Source organism: Bufo bufo, chromosome 4, assembly GCF_905171765.1.
Source record: "Bufo bufo chromosome 4, aBufBuf1.1, whole genome shotgun sequence".
Taxonomy (NCBI): Eukaryota; Metazoa; Chordata; class Amphibia; order Anura; family Bufonidae; genus Bufo; species Bufo bufo.
This window is the reverse complement of record NC_053392.1, coordinates 40,548,602-40,568,869: the sequence shown is the minus strand read 5'-3', so window position 1 is coordinate 40,568,869 and position 20,268 is coordinate 40,548,602. Positions and strand designations below refer to the sequence as shown.

Sequence of the window (20,268 nt, the reverse complement as noted above, 5' to 3'; positions counted from 1 at the left end):
TGTGGTGCCACAGCTCCATGATCTTGCTCAGGGACAGCTGAAGGTGTTTGCGGCTGCTCTTGCTTCTGAAAAGAGAAACTTGCAGGCTTCAGTACTGGTTGTGTCACACGCCAAGGCTCATCTGGGGACTAGGGTTGCCACCCGTACGGGAATTACCCGGACAGTCTGGGTTTGTAATCCTGTGCCCAGGTACAAGCCTTTCTCAGACCCGGGCACAGCGATTAGCTGGGAGTGATGCGATGCTAGCCCAGGGCAGCACTGATCTCAGAAACGCCCACCCTCCCTCCCTTCTGTTCGGGTTTGGCTTTGGCTTTAAGAAAAGGTGGCAACCCTACTGGGGACATGGACCCTGATTGTGCTCTAGAGGAGCGGAATCCAGAGTCACAGTTCTGTCTCTGTTGTGAGAAACGTTCCTGGTTCCTGTAGGACTCGGCCAGGGGCCCCATCCTCTCCAGGACACATTCTATCTCCTTCACCACCTCCGCCAGCTCTATGCTCAGTGCAGCTTGGTATCGTATAAGGTGTTACCATCGGGGTGCACAGTTTTCAGGTTATATACACAGTCTATCTGCATCTGCAGCAGTTGTTTGTGGTGCTTTAACTCCCCCTTTCTCCTTACCAGTGCCGGGATCTCCTCCGCCATCTGCAGCTTCGGTGCTCGTATGGTCTCCTTCCCCTGCTGTCCTGGTCGGGGCAGGGTTCCAGGCTGCTTGGATTCACCGGTCTCCTGCAGATTTCCCTTTCCAGCTTTGCGGCTTGTACCTGCAGTTGCATCTGCTGAGGCTTGTTCAAACTTTGAAGACATGGGTTGTTTGGGAACTCTTTGAGGCATTGCTGCAGATCTTGTGCGGCCTTGGCAGGCCATGCTGGAGACCACAACTTGCTGTTTTAGGTTCTCTTGTAAAGTCTGTTTCTCCAGAGATGTCCTTCCCTGTCTGTGTGCAGGAGGGGGAGCTGCTCACCTGCTGCATGGCCTGTGCTCATCATCACCTCTGCACCTTGCTGGCTGGGCCTGGAAACTGCTGCAATCTTCACTGCACTCACCTTCTTGTCTTCTTCTTTCTTCAGAACAACAATGTTACTTCCATTCTCTTCCTTCTGCTGCTGACTGGGAAATGGGATTAGTATCCACTTTAGGAATAGTTTGGTAGTGTTCTCCCAGTGTAGGCCTGGAAGCCTGGGCCTAGCTGAGGGAAGTTCCCTGCCCAGGGTGACCCCTCTTTGGGCTATCTCCAGACATACACTAAAAGGGGCCCTGTGCCCTTGTTGCTTCACTGCAACTGGGGTCACGAAAACAAGTACTTTTTCCTCTTAAAGGGCCCTGGGGAGGCGCCCGCTGCACACATGGACTGCAAAACTGATAAGGTCATGTGCATGGGGCCTCAGTCTGATTTGTGATTTGCTAGTAATGACTTTTGCGACGAGTTTCTACAATGTAGAGACTTTACTGTAACCCTATATAGGGCAACAACACAATCACAGATATTCCAGTTTTTATTTCTGAGTGGACTTTTTCTAAGGGAGTTGTCCAGGATTTGCTACTGAGAATCTACTCTCAGGATAGGCTATCAGTATCTGACCGGTTGGTTGCGACACACCAGAACAACACCAACTGACTTTTTTTGGGTAGCTCCGGAGCTGGAACTACACAGTGGTGAACGGAGCTGGTTACTGTAGTAATGGGTGCAGTGGTAACCAGCTTCATCCACCACAAAATAGATGGATCTGGGTGGTTCCGGTTCCGACTTCTGGTGCTAGGGGCTACTCCGAAACAGCTGGTCGGTGGCCATATTGGTGCCATGTTTTGTCATCCAGGACAGAGGGGCTCTTTGTTTTTGATTTCCCCTTCAGACCTTTCCCATGATTTTTTGGGCAATTTCCGAGCCCATTGTTTGGCAAGAATGTACTTGCCCATAGAAGGTGCCTGTACTGCAAGCCCTACCTGGAAACATATATGATTAAAAGGCTACATTTACATGATAATGAAAAAAAAGCTATTAAAAACGGATACGCTGTCCCTATTTCATGGCCATTTTTCAACCATTTGTGCATCCATTTTCTGTCCGTCTGTCTTTTTTTAATGGTTGTTTTGCATTTGTTTTGCATAAATTTTTAACAGCCAAATTTTATTAGCTTTTTTTTTTTTTATCCCAAACCCTGCAGTACCCTCAGTATACATAATGTCCTCCATAGTGCTCCCTAAAGAATGACCGCCTTTGTGCCCCCCGAGTATAGAAATGGCTCCTTGGTGCTCCCAGTATAAGTAATGGTCCGCTTGTAAGTATATATAATTTACCCTCATTGTGCCTTTGCTGAGATCTCCCCCCCCCCCCTCCGCCACCCCCAACAATATATACTCACTGTAATAGATCCCCCTGTTTTAAAGATGGTTTTTAGCCAGGGCCTTGGATACCTAACAATGGACGCAGACATCTATATGTATCAGGGACATATGTGTACACACACTTCCAGACATTCAGTCTGCTCTATCCACAAGACTGACCTACTTAATTACAATACACAAGATAACACTCTTGGCCATTGTCTTAGTAAAGTCACAGTGTCTACTTGTAAGCTATGTGACCAAGCCCCTGTCTTGTGAGTGCATTACCTTTTACTGTATATTGATTGGTTACTGTAGTTTGTGTTCCTGCATAAAAGGCCGAGCTGTGGCAATCAATAAAGTTAGTTCTTCTTCATCCTCAATCTAGAGTCTTGTCTCTTATTGGGGGTAACAACTTTACAGCTTTTACACTAGCTCTTGTAAGAGCTTCTTCACTTAGATTACTACTGGATGCTGAGAAGACTCCTCAATGATCGGGAAAAGGACACCCTCCAGCGGTGGAAACCCCTCTACGCTCCGGGGTAACCTCTACACTCACCTCATCCAGTTGCACGCAATGATGTTGGTCTTGGTCAATGCGTCCCTATCTTGGTATCAGATTCCTTCTGGTTGGCTGCTCCCTGTTTAATTTTAGAGAACTCGTCAAGATTTGCACATATTCAGATTTGGACTGGTCCACCAGAGAAGTGAGGGATCCACCAGACAGCCCAGGCGTAACATAATAATGGGTCATAAAGGTCTAGTCGAAGACAAACCCATGTGAAGGTGAGCTTGGAGTTATAGCTTTCTTCTGGGAAGATTCAGGACTCAGACCTTATTGAATACATGTTCTGTGTGTCCATTAGTGGATGAACACATGTTCTGTATGGATGGAGGGTGGTCCTCAGAAGCTTCTTAGGTGGTGCAATAGACCCTAGCCTGACACTGCACTTATCAATTCATCTGTGTTTTCTCCATATAGTGTATTATACATGTATTCCTATAATATCATGTATCCCCTGGGTCCCATGTTTGAAGGGAGTGCTGGTCGAGCATGCTCACTACCTCTTGTTCACCTGTCTGTGGGACTGATGGAGATAGCAGGGTACAGTCGGGAATAGAGATAGCCAAGTCTGCATGCTTGAATGCTATTGGATTCATAAAGGGGCTCGGGAACCCCAATGTCATGATCTGTGGGGATCCCAGTGGTAGAACCCCCCCTCCCCGATCTACCAGTTATGCCATATCCAAGAGATAGGGCAGGGTTCAGCCACCTATGTCACTCCATCTGCTCTCAGCATGCTCCAATAACTGCTATGGGAGAGAAGAGCCAGGAAATACGCTCTCTGGGAGTTGTAATATCACAACAGCTGGAGCACAACAAGTTGCTCACCTCTGGGATATGGGACAATCTGATATCATTGGATTACCCCTTTTAAGAGCAGAAATAACATGCATTCAGTTCTCAGCCTCTAGATGTGATGGCGCCCACTACTGTTTAGGGCAATGTCAGTGTTGTCTATGAATCACTGGTATTTTCTGCAAGAATTCACTGTGCTTGAGGATCAGAATTTACTGACATTCACGGCTCATCATGATGTTTCCTGTTCCTGGGGTATTAAGGGGATGATGTCCAGGATTGAAAAAAATCTCCCAAAACAGTACCACCCTTGTCAATGGACTTTTACAGCTCCTCCCCCTTCAAGGGGCAAGTGAGAGATTTTCAGTAAGGAACCATGATTTTACAGTGCACTTCTCTTTCTGCCCACTAATGTACATACCCTTAGACCAGTGCCTATATTGGTCCATAGACTTTTTGGTAAACCTTCTTTTTCCTACCCAAAAAAACAGCTATGACTATGCATGGGCCAGCTCAGGCTTGATACCATAGATTGCAATGTGAATGTGAAGAACCTTAAAGGTTGTAGGTCACGTAGAGATCCCATTGTATGGTACAAGTAGCCACCTTGTAGGCCAAGGCTCAGGTCTATAGGCGCAGATGGTTGAGTAATGACACAGAGGCAGTAGGATAACCTGATATTAATGTATGTATTGATGACATAATGGTAGACATAGAAAATTAGTGCCAATAAACAGCCCTGTCTAAAGCAGACACGGAGATCGGTTGGTTCATCTGCGGTACGGTAGCCCGAAAACCACCGGCGCTTTCCCCATCACCTATCCATTCTGAATAAACGCATTGATGTGAAGTTAATGTCGAAGGCAGGGTTCATGGGTTTAACTCTTTAGGACTTGCGGATGAGATGGCCAACCCTTCCCGTTACATCATCCCAACGCCCTCCCTAAGCTGTCTTAGAAAAGGTTGGCTTTGCCGGTCATCTCTTGACATTCACAAACAAACAAAGCAAAAGAGTCTCAGTCGCTTGACATTGTGCTGTGCTGCTCGGGGCACCTTGTGGATTCCTCAGTCCAAATTGTGAAATTCATCATCAGCTTCTACCTCGAAGCTTCTTCCTTAAGTTCTTTGTTTTTCCTTACTTCCTCTGCATGTTTGTCCTGGGAAAGAGACAAAGATGTGTATGATCGTTAGATTTGCCATTTTCACCCATCTGATGACTTGCTACTGCACAGGACACAATAGATAGACCAAACAAAGAGGGGTTTATGGTATTTTTAGTCAGGAGAGAAAACCAAAAACTTGAGGCATAGAGTTTCTTGAAGGAAAAACATAACATTTTGTGCAATTGTGCCCCATTTCATGGGAACTGGGGTGAAAATCGAGATGATAAGCAAAGCTCAAGTAAGAAAATCCACCATTTGAATGGACCAATCACTGGTGGAGTTTGAACATCAATCCTGTAATTTTCCAATAAAAATTGGATTAAAGACCAACCAGGTATCATCAAACCACCATTTCTACTGATGGTTATATCTGATTGGAGAAATCTCATGGACATCAAGGTGCCACTTTCACTTTCACCCACTTTCACCCAAAAATGTGGGCCATACCATCAAAATCTAGTTGTTGACCAACTCTGTGGGTCATGTACAGCAGTAAATTACTAGAAGGGGAAGCAGCACAAGGCACCAGATATTCTGCAGAGTCCATAAACTTGGACTCTCGAAGGCACAAGAATGGGACGAATTACTGAACCCTGCCCTGACCTCCACTGATTACGTCATGAGCGAGCTTTTTGCACATCATGGTTGCAATATTGCGAAAAATAAGTAGGTGTTGTCAAACCACCATCTCCAGTGATCTTCACCAAAAATGAACGTCAACAACTGGATTTGGAATGTATGACCTAAGTGCGTGGGTAATTCAGTAGTTTAAGGTTCAATGCTTGAAGGTAGACAATGAATTATCTTGAATTATCATCAGATCTTAGAAATCACAAGAGGTTTGCAGATTTTATACAACTTGGGCATTCAAAGACACAAGAAGACATTGACTGGAATGGAAGCGAATAACATATTGTGACTAATTTAACTAACCTTTAACTAACCTTCTCCTGCAGACGTTCAAGCATGGCGGCTAAGTGAGCTTCCCTGTTCTCCTTGTTGACTTCCATTCTCTGTGTTAGTTTTTCTTTGGCCATTTTGATGAAGTTGTTGTTTTCTTCTATCGCTTTCTGGATGACTTCACGCTCGTGTTCCCTTTTCTCTGCCAGGTGCTTGAGAAGCTCGGCTTCCTGACACTGTGGAAAGAAAAAGTGAAGTAATGTCAATCTTACTCGTTTAAGATATATCCGTACTTTGGTTCTTTACTAAGTTTTGCTAGAATTTAATGGAGCTGTGTCAGTAGTGATGGAAATGTAAAATATTAGTAGACCTTCTAGGGCTTCAAAAACGGGTACAAGAACTCAAGACTATCCTATATTGATAGCCCTATAGTGGTGAGTCACCACTGGTGACTTTAGCATTAGGACTCAACTAAACCAGTGCACCAAGTCATTGTTATCTGACTATGGTCTAAAGCAGTGATGGTGAAACTTTTAGAGACCGAGTGCCCAAATTGCAACCGAAAACCCACTTTTTTTTATCGCAAAATACCAACACAGCAATCTAATCTGAATACTACAGTCCAGTATATCTTCCATGTAGTTTATCATTTAGCTATAATAACCTGCCTACATTCAGTGCGCGGCCTGCGCTGTTCATAATGCGCCCTGCGCTGATGAATGGCAGGAAAAGTCTAAGGCATATTGGTACACCATAGACTTTTTCCAGGGTGCCGGTGCCCACAGAGAGGGCTCTGAGTGCCGCCTCTGGCACCCATGCCATAGGTTCACCACCACTGGTCTACAAGATGTCCACCTCCGGGACCAGGTGATATGGAGGGACACATGAGCCCATTTGCTGAAATCCATGTCATGGTTTTCTAATATCAAGAACTACACTGAAATTGGCATTGAATATGACTTAGAGGGTAGGTACCTATAGGTGGCACTAGAGAGTCTCTTCCTTCAGGAGGACAGCTAATTTGCATGCTTTCTCCCATGCAGCACTGCTTGACTCCCTACACCTCATGAAGAACCAGTACCTTCCAAGATCAACCCTAAGGGTTTCCAACACCTTTAATCTGCCAAATTTGTATCCTACTGGATATTGTATGCATTCTGTCAAATCAAAAGACCTGATTGGATCCATTGTGTAGCCCAGTTATTCCAAGGGAACATCTACTTACCTTGCGTCTTTCTTCAGCTGCTTCAAGTTTCTTCTGAATCTCTTCTAAGGATGGGTCTCTTCGCTGGGGTAGAGAAGCATTGAACTCTGGGACTCCCTCAAATGAAGGTGGTTTTAGGATGACTTCGAAGGCATGTCCTGAGGCTCTCTTATTTAACTCTATGACTTCCATGTCTGAGATAACGCACCATGTGAGATCCACAGTGTCTGCTGTAATGTGGGAATAAGTAAAATTGTTTCAAATTGTTTGCATAAAAGTAACCAATTGTAACCTACACTAAGTATCCACATATAACTATGGAATAAATGGCCAATAAATAGCAAAATCACCCCAGCAACTCCATTCTTCATGGACCCCAGTTACAAGACCATGGTGCTTGTCCTACTCTGGTGGGGGCTCAAGTTGTACTAAGAAATCCCATGTGCAAAAGGTAGAATTTGCTCTCTAGGCAGCATCTTAGTGGGTGGCCTTTGACTTTTGGAGATGTTGAATTCCTGGTCATGTAACTGTTGGTTAGTGGCCCCACTAGGATTTCTATTTCATTTTGTCTAGTCCTGCAATCTCAGCTTCTACTCACCATCATATTTGTAAGTTTGCTTCTTTAAGGGATCGGAGAGGAAACAGGAACAGAAAAGAGACACTAGAGGAAGCTCCTTCATCTTCTCCTTGTAGGCTGCAGGACACACATGAAATCTAGATTATATCATCATGTCTATCCATCTATCTAGAAAGTTCTCAAGATGGCAAGAGCCACATTTGACCACATGACAAAAACAGATAGGTTCTTACCAGCAAGAGTCATGATGCTGAGGTTTTTGATTGGCGTTCTCTGAGGTTAATTGGTTGAGGTATATCACCTATTAATTAAAAAAGTAAATCAATAAATTCAGGGACAATTCAGGAATCTGGACACATGTGATAGACATTTCCCAGTTTAACTGCAGTGACCTAGAATTTATTCTAGAAATATCTATTTTACTTCCTTCTTAGTTCTTTGCTGTCCTCAGCTAAACTCTCCTCTAATATCTGAATACTTGGTGTCCCTGTGATGTCACCTCCAGCGGCTCCTACAAATCCCAAGATATTGTGCCGGATAATCTGTAGACATTGCTAAGCGCTGAACAGGTATTAATCAGGACAAAACCAAACACAGCCAAGGTGCAGTCTGTAGTCATTGTACATTCTCCTTGTCTTCATTTAAGACTTGCAAGAATTAGGGGACTTAACCCTTTGGATAGATAATAGATAGATCGATTCTGTAGATATATATTAGATATATAGATAGATACTGTAGATAGATAGATAGATAGATAATAGATAGATAGATAGATAGATAGATAGATAATAGATAGATAATAGATAGATACTGTAGATAGATAGATAGATAGATAGATAATATGAGATAGATAATAGATAGATAGATAGATAGATAGATAGATAGATAGATAGATAATAGATAGATAGATAGATAGATAGATAGGAGATAGATAGATAGTGTAGATAAATTGATAGATAGATAATAGATAGATAATAGATAGATAGATAGATATGAGATAGATAGATAATAGATAGATAGATAAGAGAGATAGATAGATAATAGATAGATAGATATGAGATAGATAGATAGATAGATAGATAATATGAGATAGATAATAGATAGATAGATAATAGATAGATAGATAGATAGATAGTGTAGATAAATTGATAGATAGATAATATGAGATAGATAGATAGATAGATATGAGATAGATAGATAGATAGATAGATAATAGATAGATAGATAGATAGATATGAGATAGATAGATAGATAGATAGATAGATAGATAATAGATAGATAATAGATAGATAGATATGAGATTAGATAGATAGATAGATAGATAATAGATAGATAGATAGATAATAGATAGATAGATAGATAGAGGGGTGTAGTTAGGGGTCTGATAGGTCACGTAGGTGCTGAAAAGGGGATGGTCAAATTATACAGAAGATTGTGGAGATGAGACCCCACTCTGGTCTAGATGGGGTGGTCTTCTCACAGAGGTGGTCTTCTCACAGAGGTGGTTTTTTGGAGAGGTTTCACTTTATAGATCAACATTTTTAGAAAAAATAAACTAATTGGAAATTCATTCCTAATCTTTTTTTATGTCATTATTTTTATGATTGTTATTACATATTTTTTAGAATTTTGTAACTTTTGTCCAGGTTAAAATGCTTTTGATCCGGTAAGCCAACCTCCGGAAGCTGTTTTCAAGGCGAATGTGACATCATAAGCAGTCACGTGATCGCTCCTTGTCATGTGACTTATACGCCACGTGCTTGAAACGAACGGACAGAGCGCGAGTGGCCGGGGCACATTTCCGCCAAATATCTTTGTACTTTTTAATCTATTCTACAAATTTGCATCAAAAAATTATTATAATAATAATTGGAATCGGTTCAGTATTTGTTTTACATTTTTTCAGTTAATTTTCATAGGGAACCAGAAATCCGGATGTTTTCTTAGGAGGCTTTTTGTGGCTGTAAGGACTTCAGTGACATCAGGTAGGAGCTACTTCTGTGATGGGTTACCCTCCAATGTGGCATCACTAGAGGTCAATGAATCAATATTTGAACACTGTGCCTCACGCCTCAATGAGGCACTAGCTTCTAGTGATGGGGTATAACTGCATCCATGTTCACGTAATCAACAAATTCGCTTGTTCCTACAGGAATCGACAATGTTTTGCAGTAATTCTAAGACAAACCGTATCGCTAGTGCAGGCGATATCGGGTTATGAGGCGCACTGTGCCTCAAGCCTCAGTTAAATCACTACTATCTAGTGATGGCGTAGGGTTTAGACAGGGCAGACCAAGATCATCATAATTGATATGTAGGATACATATGGGTCCATACAGGCAATGCCTGCACTGCGCTCAGACCCTGCAGGTGTCACACATCTGTGGTGGTGGGGGGGATTGATCTTTTTGCTTCCTCCGACCATTACGTCATGCATATGCATAAACATTAAAAAAAAAAAAAAAAGAGGAAAAATCAGACACCTCAAAACTGAGGCATGAGGCACAATGTGCCTCATTAAATGACAAATAAGCTAATGTAGCCTGATTGACTTCAAAAATGGATCGCTCCGCCCCCTCCAGCACTGAAGCGGTTAACTAGCCAGTTTAACCCTTTTAGACAATGAGGTAATGTCTATCTCGCCTCCCAGACATCTCAGTGTGAACCCAGCCGATGACACCAGGCATGTGGCTTCTTTCTGATCCCCTGGCAAGGCAACACCCAGCGGTGTGCCCTAATTTAACCCCTTGATTTCCCCCCCCCCCCCCGCCCCATAATTCATACAGGTGATCAATGCCCAATACAGGGGGAGAGAAGCCTCCAGAATAGAATATGTAAAATACAGAAAAAGCACAAAACACACCAAAAAGATTTCAATGAAAGCAAAGAGCCAATTAATATCTCTATAGATATAAATAAATAAAATAAAATATAAATAAATAAATAAATAATCTATATATATAAACAAATAAAACATTATATATGTAGTCTTCAGTAATAGTTTTTTGGAATCTTTGTATTATATTACATATCCAATAATATAATACAAATGTTTAGACATAATTACAAAATCCAATTATTATTATTTTTTATTACCATATGGTCGATTTCTCTTTTTATTGCAAATGTTTTAAATATTTACTAAAGAAGGAAAATAAAAAAATAAAAATTCTTTGAAAATTCCAGAATTTTTGTTTCCTACATTTCAATCAGTAAGGTAAAGCCTCGGCGTCACTCACCTTTGTCTGGTGGAATACTGCTCTCCGGTCAGCTCGACTCCCTGAATTAAATCCCTTGTAGAGATGGAGGCAGCATCAGTACCAGCGCTCGGCTCTCCCCATGACATCACCTCTGAGCTCTCTGATTGGCTGAGCTGTCCAGCCCTCGGATTGGGCAGAGTCATCCTGGGGATGCTCAGTCTGCCCAACACACTGCTTATACTGTAGGAAAAGGATGATGTCACATAGAAACCCTTTTCCTCCATCACATCTAAAAAAATAAAAAAGCTTCAGCGATGAGATATTGTCTGTGCTGGAAACTGCACAAGGCGAGAAAATCCTATCAATTATCGGATTATATTACATCATAAATTCCTTCCCATATATCTGTTCATTACTATATCATAGGGGAAAATGTAGTATAATTAGGGTTTGTCTCATTAGATTTTTAAGTAATAAATGAAACAATAAACCATAGAAAATCACCACAGCCAATATCAGTCCAGACACAAAAAGCAGCTCAGAGCCATAGCTGCTAATACATCTAATATAACGACGTCACCATATACATGAGGATGTATAACTTATACCAGCTGTACATATATAATTATATACAGGAGATGCCCAGGTTATACCAGCATGCTCCATATCACTATATACAAAAGATGTATAACATATACCAGCTGTACATATATAATTATATACAGGAGATACCCAGGTTATACCAGCCTGCTCCATATCACTATATACAAGAAGATGTATAACTTATACCAGCTGTACATATATAATTCTATACAGGAGATGCCCGGGTTATACCAGCATGGTCCATATCACTATATACAAGAAGATGTATAACTTATACCAGCTGTACATATATAATTATATACAGGAGATGCCCAGGTTATACCAGCATGCTCCATATCACTATATACAAAAGATGTATAACTTATACTAGCTGTACATATATAATTATATACAGGAGATACCCGGGTTATACCAGCATGCTTCATATCACTATATACAAGAAGATGTATAACTTATACCAGCTGTACATATATAATTCTATACAGGAGATATCCAGGTTATACCAGCATAGTCCATATCACTATATACATGAGGATGTATAACTTATACCAGCTGTACATATATAATTATATACAGGAGATGCCCAGGTTATACCAGCATGCTCCATATCACTATATACAAAAGATGTATAACATATACCAGCTGTACATATATAATTATATACAGGAGATACCCAGGTTATACCAGCCTGCTCCATATCACTATATACAAGAAGATGTATAACTTATACCCGCTGTACATATATAATTATATACAGGAGATGCCCGGGTTATACCAGCATGGTCCATATCACTATATACAAGAAGATGTATAACTTATACCAGCTGTACATATATAATTATATACAGGAGATACCCAGGTTATACCAGCATGGTCCATATCACTATATACAAGAAGATGTATAACTTATACCAGCTGTACATATATAATTATATACAGGAGATGCCCAGGTTATACCAGCATGCTCCATATCACTATATACAAAAGATGTATAACATATACCAGCTGTACATATATAATTATATACAGGAGATACCCGGGTTATACTAGCATGCTTCATATCACTATATACAAGAAGATGTATAACTTATACCAGCTGTACATATATAATTCTATACAGGAGATATCCAGGTTATACCAGCATAGTCCATATCACTATATACAAGAAGATGTATAACTTATACCAACTGTACATATATAATTATATACAGGAGATACCCAGGTTATACCAGCATGGTCCATATCACTATATACAAGAAGATGTGTAACTTATACCAGCTGTACATATATAATTATATACAGGAGATACCCAGGTTATACCAGCATGGTCCATATCACTATATACAAGAAGATGTGTAACTTATACCAGCTGTACATATATAATTATATACAGGAGATACCCGGGTTATACCAGCTGTACATATATAATTATATACAGGAGATGCCCAGGTTATACCAGCATGGTCCATATCACTATATACAGGAAGATGTATAACTTATGCCAACTGTACATATATAATTATATACAGGAGATTCCCAGGTTATACCAGCATGGTCCATATCACTATATACAAGAAGATGTATAACTTATACCAGCTGTACATATATAATTATATACAGCAGACGCCCAGGTTATACCAGCATGCTCCATATCACTATATACAAGAAGATGTATAACTTATACCAGCTGTACATATATAATTATATACAGGAGATACCCAGGTTATACCAGCTGTACATATATAATTATATACAGGAGATACCCAGGTTATACCAGCATGGTCCATATCACTGTATACAAGAAGATGTATAACTTATACTAGCTGTACATATATAATTATATACAGGAGATGCCCGGGTTATACCAGCATGCTCCATATCACTATATACAAGAAGATGTATAACTTATACCAGCTGTACATATATAATTATATACAGGAGATGCCCAGGTTATACCAGCATGCTCCATATCACTATATACAAGAGGATGTATAACTTATACCAGCTGTACATATATAATTATATACAGGAGATACCCAGGTTATACCAGCACGGTCCATATCACTATATACAAGAGGATGTATAACTTATAGCAGCTGTACATATATAATTATATACAGGAGATGCCCAGGTTATACCAGCATGGTCCATATCACTATATAAAAGAAGATGTATAACTTATACCAGCTGTACATATATAATTATATACAGGAGATACCCAGGTTATACCAGCATGGTCCATATCACTATATACAAGAAGATGTATAACTTATAGCAGCTGTACATATATAATTATATACAGGAGATGCCCAGGTTATACCAGCATGGTCCATATCACTATATACAAGAAGATGTATAACTTATACCAGCTGTACATATATAATTATATACAGGAGATACCCAGGTTATACCAGCATGGTCCATATCACTATATACAAGAAGATGTATAACTTATACCAGCTGTACATATATAATTATATACAGGAGATGCCCAGGTTATACCAGCATGGTCCATATCACTGTATACAAGAAGATGTATAACTTATACCCGCTGTACATATATAATTATATACAGGAGATACCCAGGTTATACCAGCATGCTCCATATCACTATATACAAGAAGATGTATAACTTATACCAGCTGTACATATATAATTATATACAGGAGATACCCAGGTTATACCAGCATGGTCCATATCACTATATACAAGAAGATGTATAACTTATACCAGCTGTACATATATAATTATATATAGGAGATGCCCAGGTTATACCAGCATGCTCCATATCACTATATACAAGAAGATGTATAACTTATACCAGCTGTACATATATAATTATATACAGGAGATGCCCAGGTTATACCAGCAAGGTCCATATCACTATATACAAGAAGATGTATAACTTATACCAGCTGTACATATATAATTATATACAGGAGATGCCCAGGTTATACCAGCATGGTCCATATCACTATATACAAGAAGATGTATAACTTATACCAGCTGTACATATATAATTATATACAGGAGATGCCCAGGTTATACCAGCATGGTCCATATCACTATATACAAGAAGATGTATAACTTATACCAGCTGTACATATATAATTAAATACAGGAGATGCCCAGGTTATACCAGCATGCTCCATATCACTATATACAGGAAGATGTATAACTTATACCAGCTGTACATATATAATTATATACGGGAGATACCCAGGTTATACCAGCATGCTCCATATCACTATATACAAGAAGATGTATAACTTATACCAGCTGTACATATATAATTATATACAGGAGATGCCCAGGTTATACCAGCAAGGTCCATATCACTATATACAAGAAGATGTATAACTTATACCAGCTGTACATATATAATTATATACAGGAGATGCCCAGGTTATACCAGCATGGTCCATATCACTATATACAAGAAGATGTATAACTTATACCAGCTGTACATATATAATTAAATACAGGAGATGCCCAGGTTATACCAGCATGCTCCATATCACTATATACAGGAAGATGTATAACTTATACCAGCTGTACATATATAATTATATATAGGAGATGCCCAGGTTATACCAGCATGCTCCATATCACTATATACAAGAAGATGTATAACTTATACCAGCTGTACATATATAATTATATACAGGAGATGCCCAGGTTATACCAGCAAGGTCCATATCACTATATACAAGAAGATGTATAACTTATACCAGCTGTACATATATAATTATATACAGGAGATGCCCAGGTTATACCAGCATGGTCCATATCACTATATACAAGAAGATGTATAACTTATACCAGCTGTACATATATAATTATATACAGGAGATGCCCAGGTTATACCAGCATGGTCCATATCACTATATACAAGAAGATGTATAACTTATACCAGCTGTACATATATAATTAAATACAGGAGATGCCCAGGTTATACCAGCATGCTCCATATCACTATATACAGGAAGATGTATAACTTATACCAGCTGTACATATATAATTATATACGGGAGATACCCAGGTTATACCAGCATGCTCCATATCACTATATACAAGAAGATGTATAACTTATACCAACTGTACATATATAATTATATACAGGAGATTCCCAGGCAGGGCTGGGACAAGGCCATTTGGTGCCCAGGGCGAAGATGGCAAACTGCGCCCCCCCCGTTTTTAAGAAAAAGGGAGGAAAGGGAGCCCGAGCCAGGAGCGCAGTCGGCACAAAATTCATAGGGGGAGAGAAGGAGCAGCGCTGACATGGCTGGTGTGGACGGTGTAGGCGGGTGCAGGAGCGCACTCAGCACAGCAAGTACAGCAAGTGGCGCTTGGCTAATGTGGTACAGTGAAGCTGTACACTGCTGGCACTTCACCTGCGCCCAGGGCCGCTGATAGAAATCATGGGGCCCCGTACAGCATACATGATGGGGCCCCCTTCAGCTCCACCCCCTGATCCCTCCTTCAGCCACACCCCTGGCCCCGCCCTTGGCCCCTCCCCAGACGCCGCCTTGAAACAACATGCAGATTTGTCTACAAGTGATATTTATGGCGCTGGGGCAGACCTGGGCAAACTACGGCCCGCGGGCCGTATACGGCCCGGCGGACCTTTTAATCCGGCCCCCGGCATTTTTGTTGCCGCCGCCGCCGCCGCCGGCCCTGTAACAGCACGGAGTCACTGTCCGGAGTGAGGAGGGGGCGGGGCCCGCGGCCGCTCTGCGCTCCGCTCTGCTGCCTGGCCTGCCTGTCTCTTTAACAGAGCAGACCAGTGGCTGCTGGAGCGTGATGCAGCTGCCGCACAGGCAGAAAGAGGAAGGAGGCGGAGCCCCAGCCAGCAGCCACAGCCAAAGCCAAGCAACTAACAGAACTTACAGGTATTTGGTGGGGGTGGGGGGGGGCTCATATAGGACAGGGGGACAGTGTGTGCTTTCCTGCCTGCTACTACATCACCCCCCCCCCCCCAGGGATTGTGGGGGTCATTAAGGGTTGGACTTGCTGCTGATGTTGAGTGTGCCAGTGTGTGTGTGTCCGTCCCTGTGTGTGTGTGTCTGTCCCTTTGTGTGTGTGTGTCCGTCCCTGTGTGTGTGTCTGTCCCTTTGTGTGTGTGTGTCTATCCCTGTGTGTGTGTGTTTGTCCCTTTGTGTGTGTGTGTGTGTGTCCATCCCTGTGTGTGTGTGTTTGTCCCTTTGTGTGTGTGTCCCCGTCCCTGTGTGTGTCCGTCCGTGTGTGTCTGTCCCTTTGTGTGTGTCCGTCCCTTTGTGTGTGTGTGAGTGTGTCTGTCCCTTTGTGTGTGTCCCCGTCCCTGTGTGTATGTCTCTCCCTGTGTGTATCACCTTGCCCACAGTGTTCCTATGTCTTGACGCAGCTGCTTCAGAACGTTCTGTGCGGGGAAGAAGATGGAAGAGGAGGCAGCGCCAGCATGGAGTCTGTGCGATAGACACAGGGAGGCACACTAAGGACGAAGGTAACACTTCCACATGATCTACACTAGTGTTATCTGTGGTTTTACATAGGACTGCAGGTAACACTACTACATTATTTAGCACTAGTGTTATCTGTGGTTTTACATAGGACTGCAGGTAACACTACCACAAGGTTAGCTCACACAGGGCGCCTGAACACCTAAGGCCGGCCCTGGCTGCGCACCCCAGCGCCAAGGGATGACGTCACTGATGTAATATGCCTCTTATATGTGGAGAGCGGTGATGTCACAGATGTAATATATTACTTATAAGTGATATATTACATCAGTGACATCACCACTCTCCACACATAAGTAATATATTACATCAGTGACATCACTGCTGTCCACATATACCGGTAAGTAATACATTACATCAGTGACATCACCGCTCATCACATATATGTGGAGAGCGGTGATGTCACTGATGTAATATATCGCCTATATGTGGACAGCGGTGATGTCACTGATGTAATATAACATTATATGTGGAGAGTGTTCATGTCACTGATGCAATACAGCGCTCCAGATGGCGACCAAAATGGTCGCCAATGCGCCTTAAAATTTGCAGATGGCGACAAGACTTGTCATAGGCTACAGGCCTGAGGTCTATTTGGTAGTGAAATCCCAGCGCAGGCAGGCATGATGATGTCATCACGCCCGCCTGTGCCAGGACGCGGTGATTTTATGCAGTATTGAGTTTAGCCTTTTGGCCCGGCCCTCCAAAATATTTTCAGTTTCTCATGTGGCCCCATCGAAAAAATAATTGCCCACCCCTGCGCTGGGGGGTCGTCTGTGAATGGCGCTGTTATGGAGGGGATCTGTGGATGGCACTGTTATGGAGAGGATCTGTGGATGGCACTGTTATGGAGGGGATCTGTGGATGGCACTGTTATGGAGGGGATCTGTGAATGGCACTGTTATGGAGGGGATCTGTGAATGGCACTTTTATGGAGGGGATCTGTGGATGGCACTGTTATGGAGGGGATCTGTGGATGGCACTGTTATGGAGGGGATCTGTGGATGGCACTGTTATGGAGGGGATCTGTGGATGGCACTGTTATGGAGGGGATCTGTGGATGGCACTGTTATGGAGGGGATCTGTGGATGGCACTGTTATGGAGGGGATCTGTGGATGGCACTGTTATGGAGAGGATCTGTGGATCTGGCACTGTTATGGAGGGGATCTGTGGATGGCACTGTTATGGGGGGATCTGTGGATGGCACTGTTATAGAGGGGGATCTGTGGATGACACATACCGACCTTACATTCAGCTCCTGCCTCCTCCCTCCACCCTCCAGTAACAAGTGCGGGCGGCAGCGCTCACTCACTGACGTCACGCGCCTGCGCCGCCTAGTGGGAGGAGAAGCGTGTGACGTCAGTGAGTGAGCGCCGCCCCCACACTGCCTGCTGTTACTGGAGATCGCCACTACGATATCAGCACATCAGCCTGATCCACCCCCTTTGATCTGCCGTTTCCAACTTGCGCTACCTCCGGAGCACCAGCCTGAGCGCTCGTTCGGCACAACAACACTGCAGCAGGAGGATCTCCCCGGCCTCCAGCGCACCAGCCGATTACAGCGCCGCCCAGAGAGGCTTCCCCCGTGACGTCACTGACTCAGTCCCCGCCCCTTTAACCTTTAGAAGCGCGCAGCAAAAAAATTAAAATGGTTCGGGAGTCGGCAGCCCGGGCCCCCCTGCCAGCCGGGCCCGGTACAACTGGGCCAGCTGTACTGGCCTATCAGCGGCCCTGCCTGCGCCCCCCTCCTGTCCGCAAATGGTAGCGCCCAGGGCACCCGCTCCTTCGGCCCCTGCCTTGTACCGGCCCTGTTCCCAGGTTATACCAGCATGGTCCATATCACTATATACAAGAAGATGTATAACTTATACCAGCTGTACATATATAATTATATACAGGAGATGCCCAGGTTATACCAGCATGGTCCATATCACTATATACAAGAAGATGTATAACTTATACCAGCTGTACATATATAATTATATACAGAAGATACCCAGGTTATACCAGCATGCTCCATATCACTATATACAAAAGATGTATAACATATACCAGCTGTACATATATAATTATATACAGGAGATACCCGGGTTATACCAGCATGCTTCATATCACTATATACAAGAAGATGTATAACTTATACCAGCTGTACATATATAATTATATACAGGAGATACCCAGGTTATACCAGCATGCTCCATATCACTATATACAAGATGTAGAACTTATACCAGCTGTACATATATAATTATATACAGGAGATACCCAGGTTATACCAGCATGGTCCATATCACTATATACAGAAGATGTATAACTTATACCAGCTGTACATATATAATTATATACAGGAGATACCCAGGTTATACCAGCATGCTCCATATCACTATATACAAGAAGATGTATAACTTATACCAGCTGTACATATATAATTATATACAGGAGATGCCCAGGTTATACCAGCATGGTCCATATCACTATATACAAGAAGATGTATAACTTATACCAGCTATACATATATAATTATATATAGGAGATGCCCAGGTTATACCAGCATGGTCCATATCACTATATACAAGAAGATGTATAACTTATACTAGCTGTAGATATATAATTATATACAGGAGATACCCAGGTTATACCAGCATGGTCCATATCACTATATACAAGAAGATGTATAACTTATACCGGCTGTACATATATAATTATATACAGGAGATACCCAGGTTATACCAGCATGGTCCATATCACTATATACAAGAAGATGTATAACCTATACCAGCTGTACATATATAATTATATACAGGAGATACCCAGGTTATACCAGCATGGTCCATATCACTATATACAAGAAGATGTATAACTTATACCAGCTGTACATATATAATTATATACTGGAGATACCCAGGTTATACCAGCATGGTCCATATCAGTATATACAAGAAGATGTATAACTTATACCAGCTGTACATATATAATTATATACAGGAGATACCCAGGTTATACCAGCATGGTCCATATCACTATATACAAGAAGATGTATAACTTATACCAGCTGTACATATATAATTATATATAGGAGATGCCCAGGTTATACCAGCATGCTCCATATCACTATATACAAGAAGATGTATAACTTATACCAGCTGTACATATATAATTATATACGGGAGATACCCAGGTTATACCAGCATGCTCCATATCACTATATACAAGAAGATGTATAACTTATACCAGCTGCACATATATAATTATATACGGGAGATACCCAGGTTATACCAGCATGCTCCATATCACTATATACAAGAAGATGTATAACTTATACCAGCTGTACATATATAATTATATACAGGAGATACCCAGGTTATACCAGCATGGTCCATATCACTATATACAGGAAGATGTATAACTTATACCAGCTGTACATATATAATTATATACA

General features: G+C 41.9%; 1 protein-coding gene across 1 annotated transcript; it reads right to left on the bottom strand.

Annotated features, from left to right (window-relative positions):
* Positions 1-4,414: 4,414 nt before the first annotated feature.
* STMN4 (stathmin 4) lies at positions 4,415-10,866 on the bottom strand. The gene is made up of 6 exons (XM_040427120.1): positions 10,767-10,866; positions 7,761-7,828; positions 7,549-7,644; positions 6,972-7,180; positions 5,791-5,982; positions 4,415-4,840 (listed from the first exon to the last, which is right to left on the bottom strand). Exons 2-6 carry the CDS (start codon positions 7,771-7,773, stop codon positions 4,781-4,783), a joined length of 570 nt encoding a protein of 189 aa, XP_040283054.1. The 5' UTR covers positions 7,774-7,828; positions 10,767-10,866; the 3' UTR covers positions 4,415-4,780.
* Between the last annotated feature and the right edge of the window lie 9,402 nt (positions 10,867-20,268).

Excerpts from the sequence above, each read along its gene's own strand:
- STMN4 (XM_040427120.1), bottom strand. Across the intron at positions 5,983-6,971 it reads CAGCTGAAGAAAGACGCAAG|TGTCAGGAAGCCGAGCTTCT; the intron begins GTAAGTAGATGT and ends TTCTTTCCACAG. Across the intron at positions 4,841-5,790 it reads TTGAACGTCTGCAGGAGAAG|GACAAACATGCAGAGGAAGT; the intron begins GTTAGTTAAAGG and ends TCTCTTTCCCAG.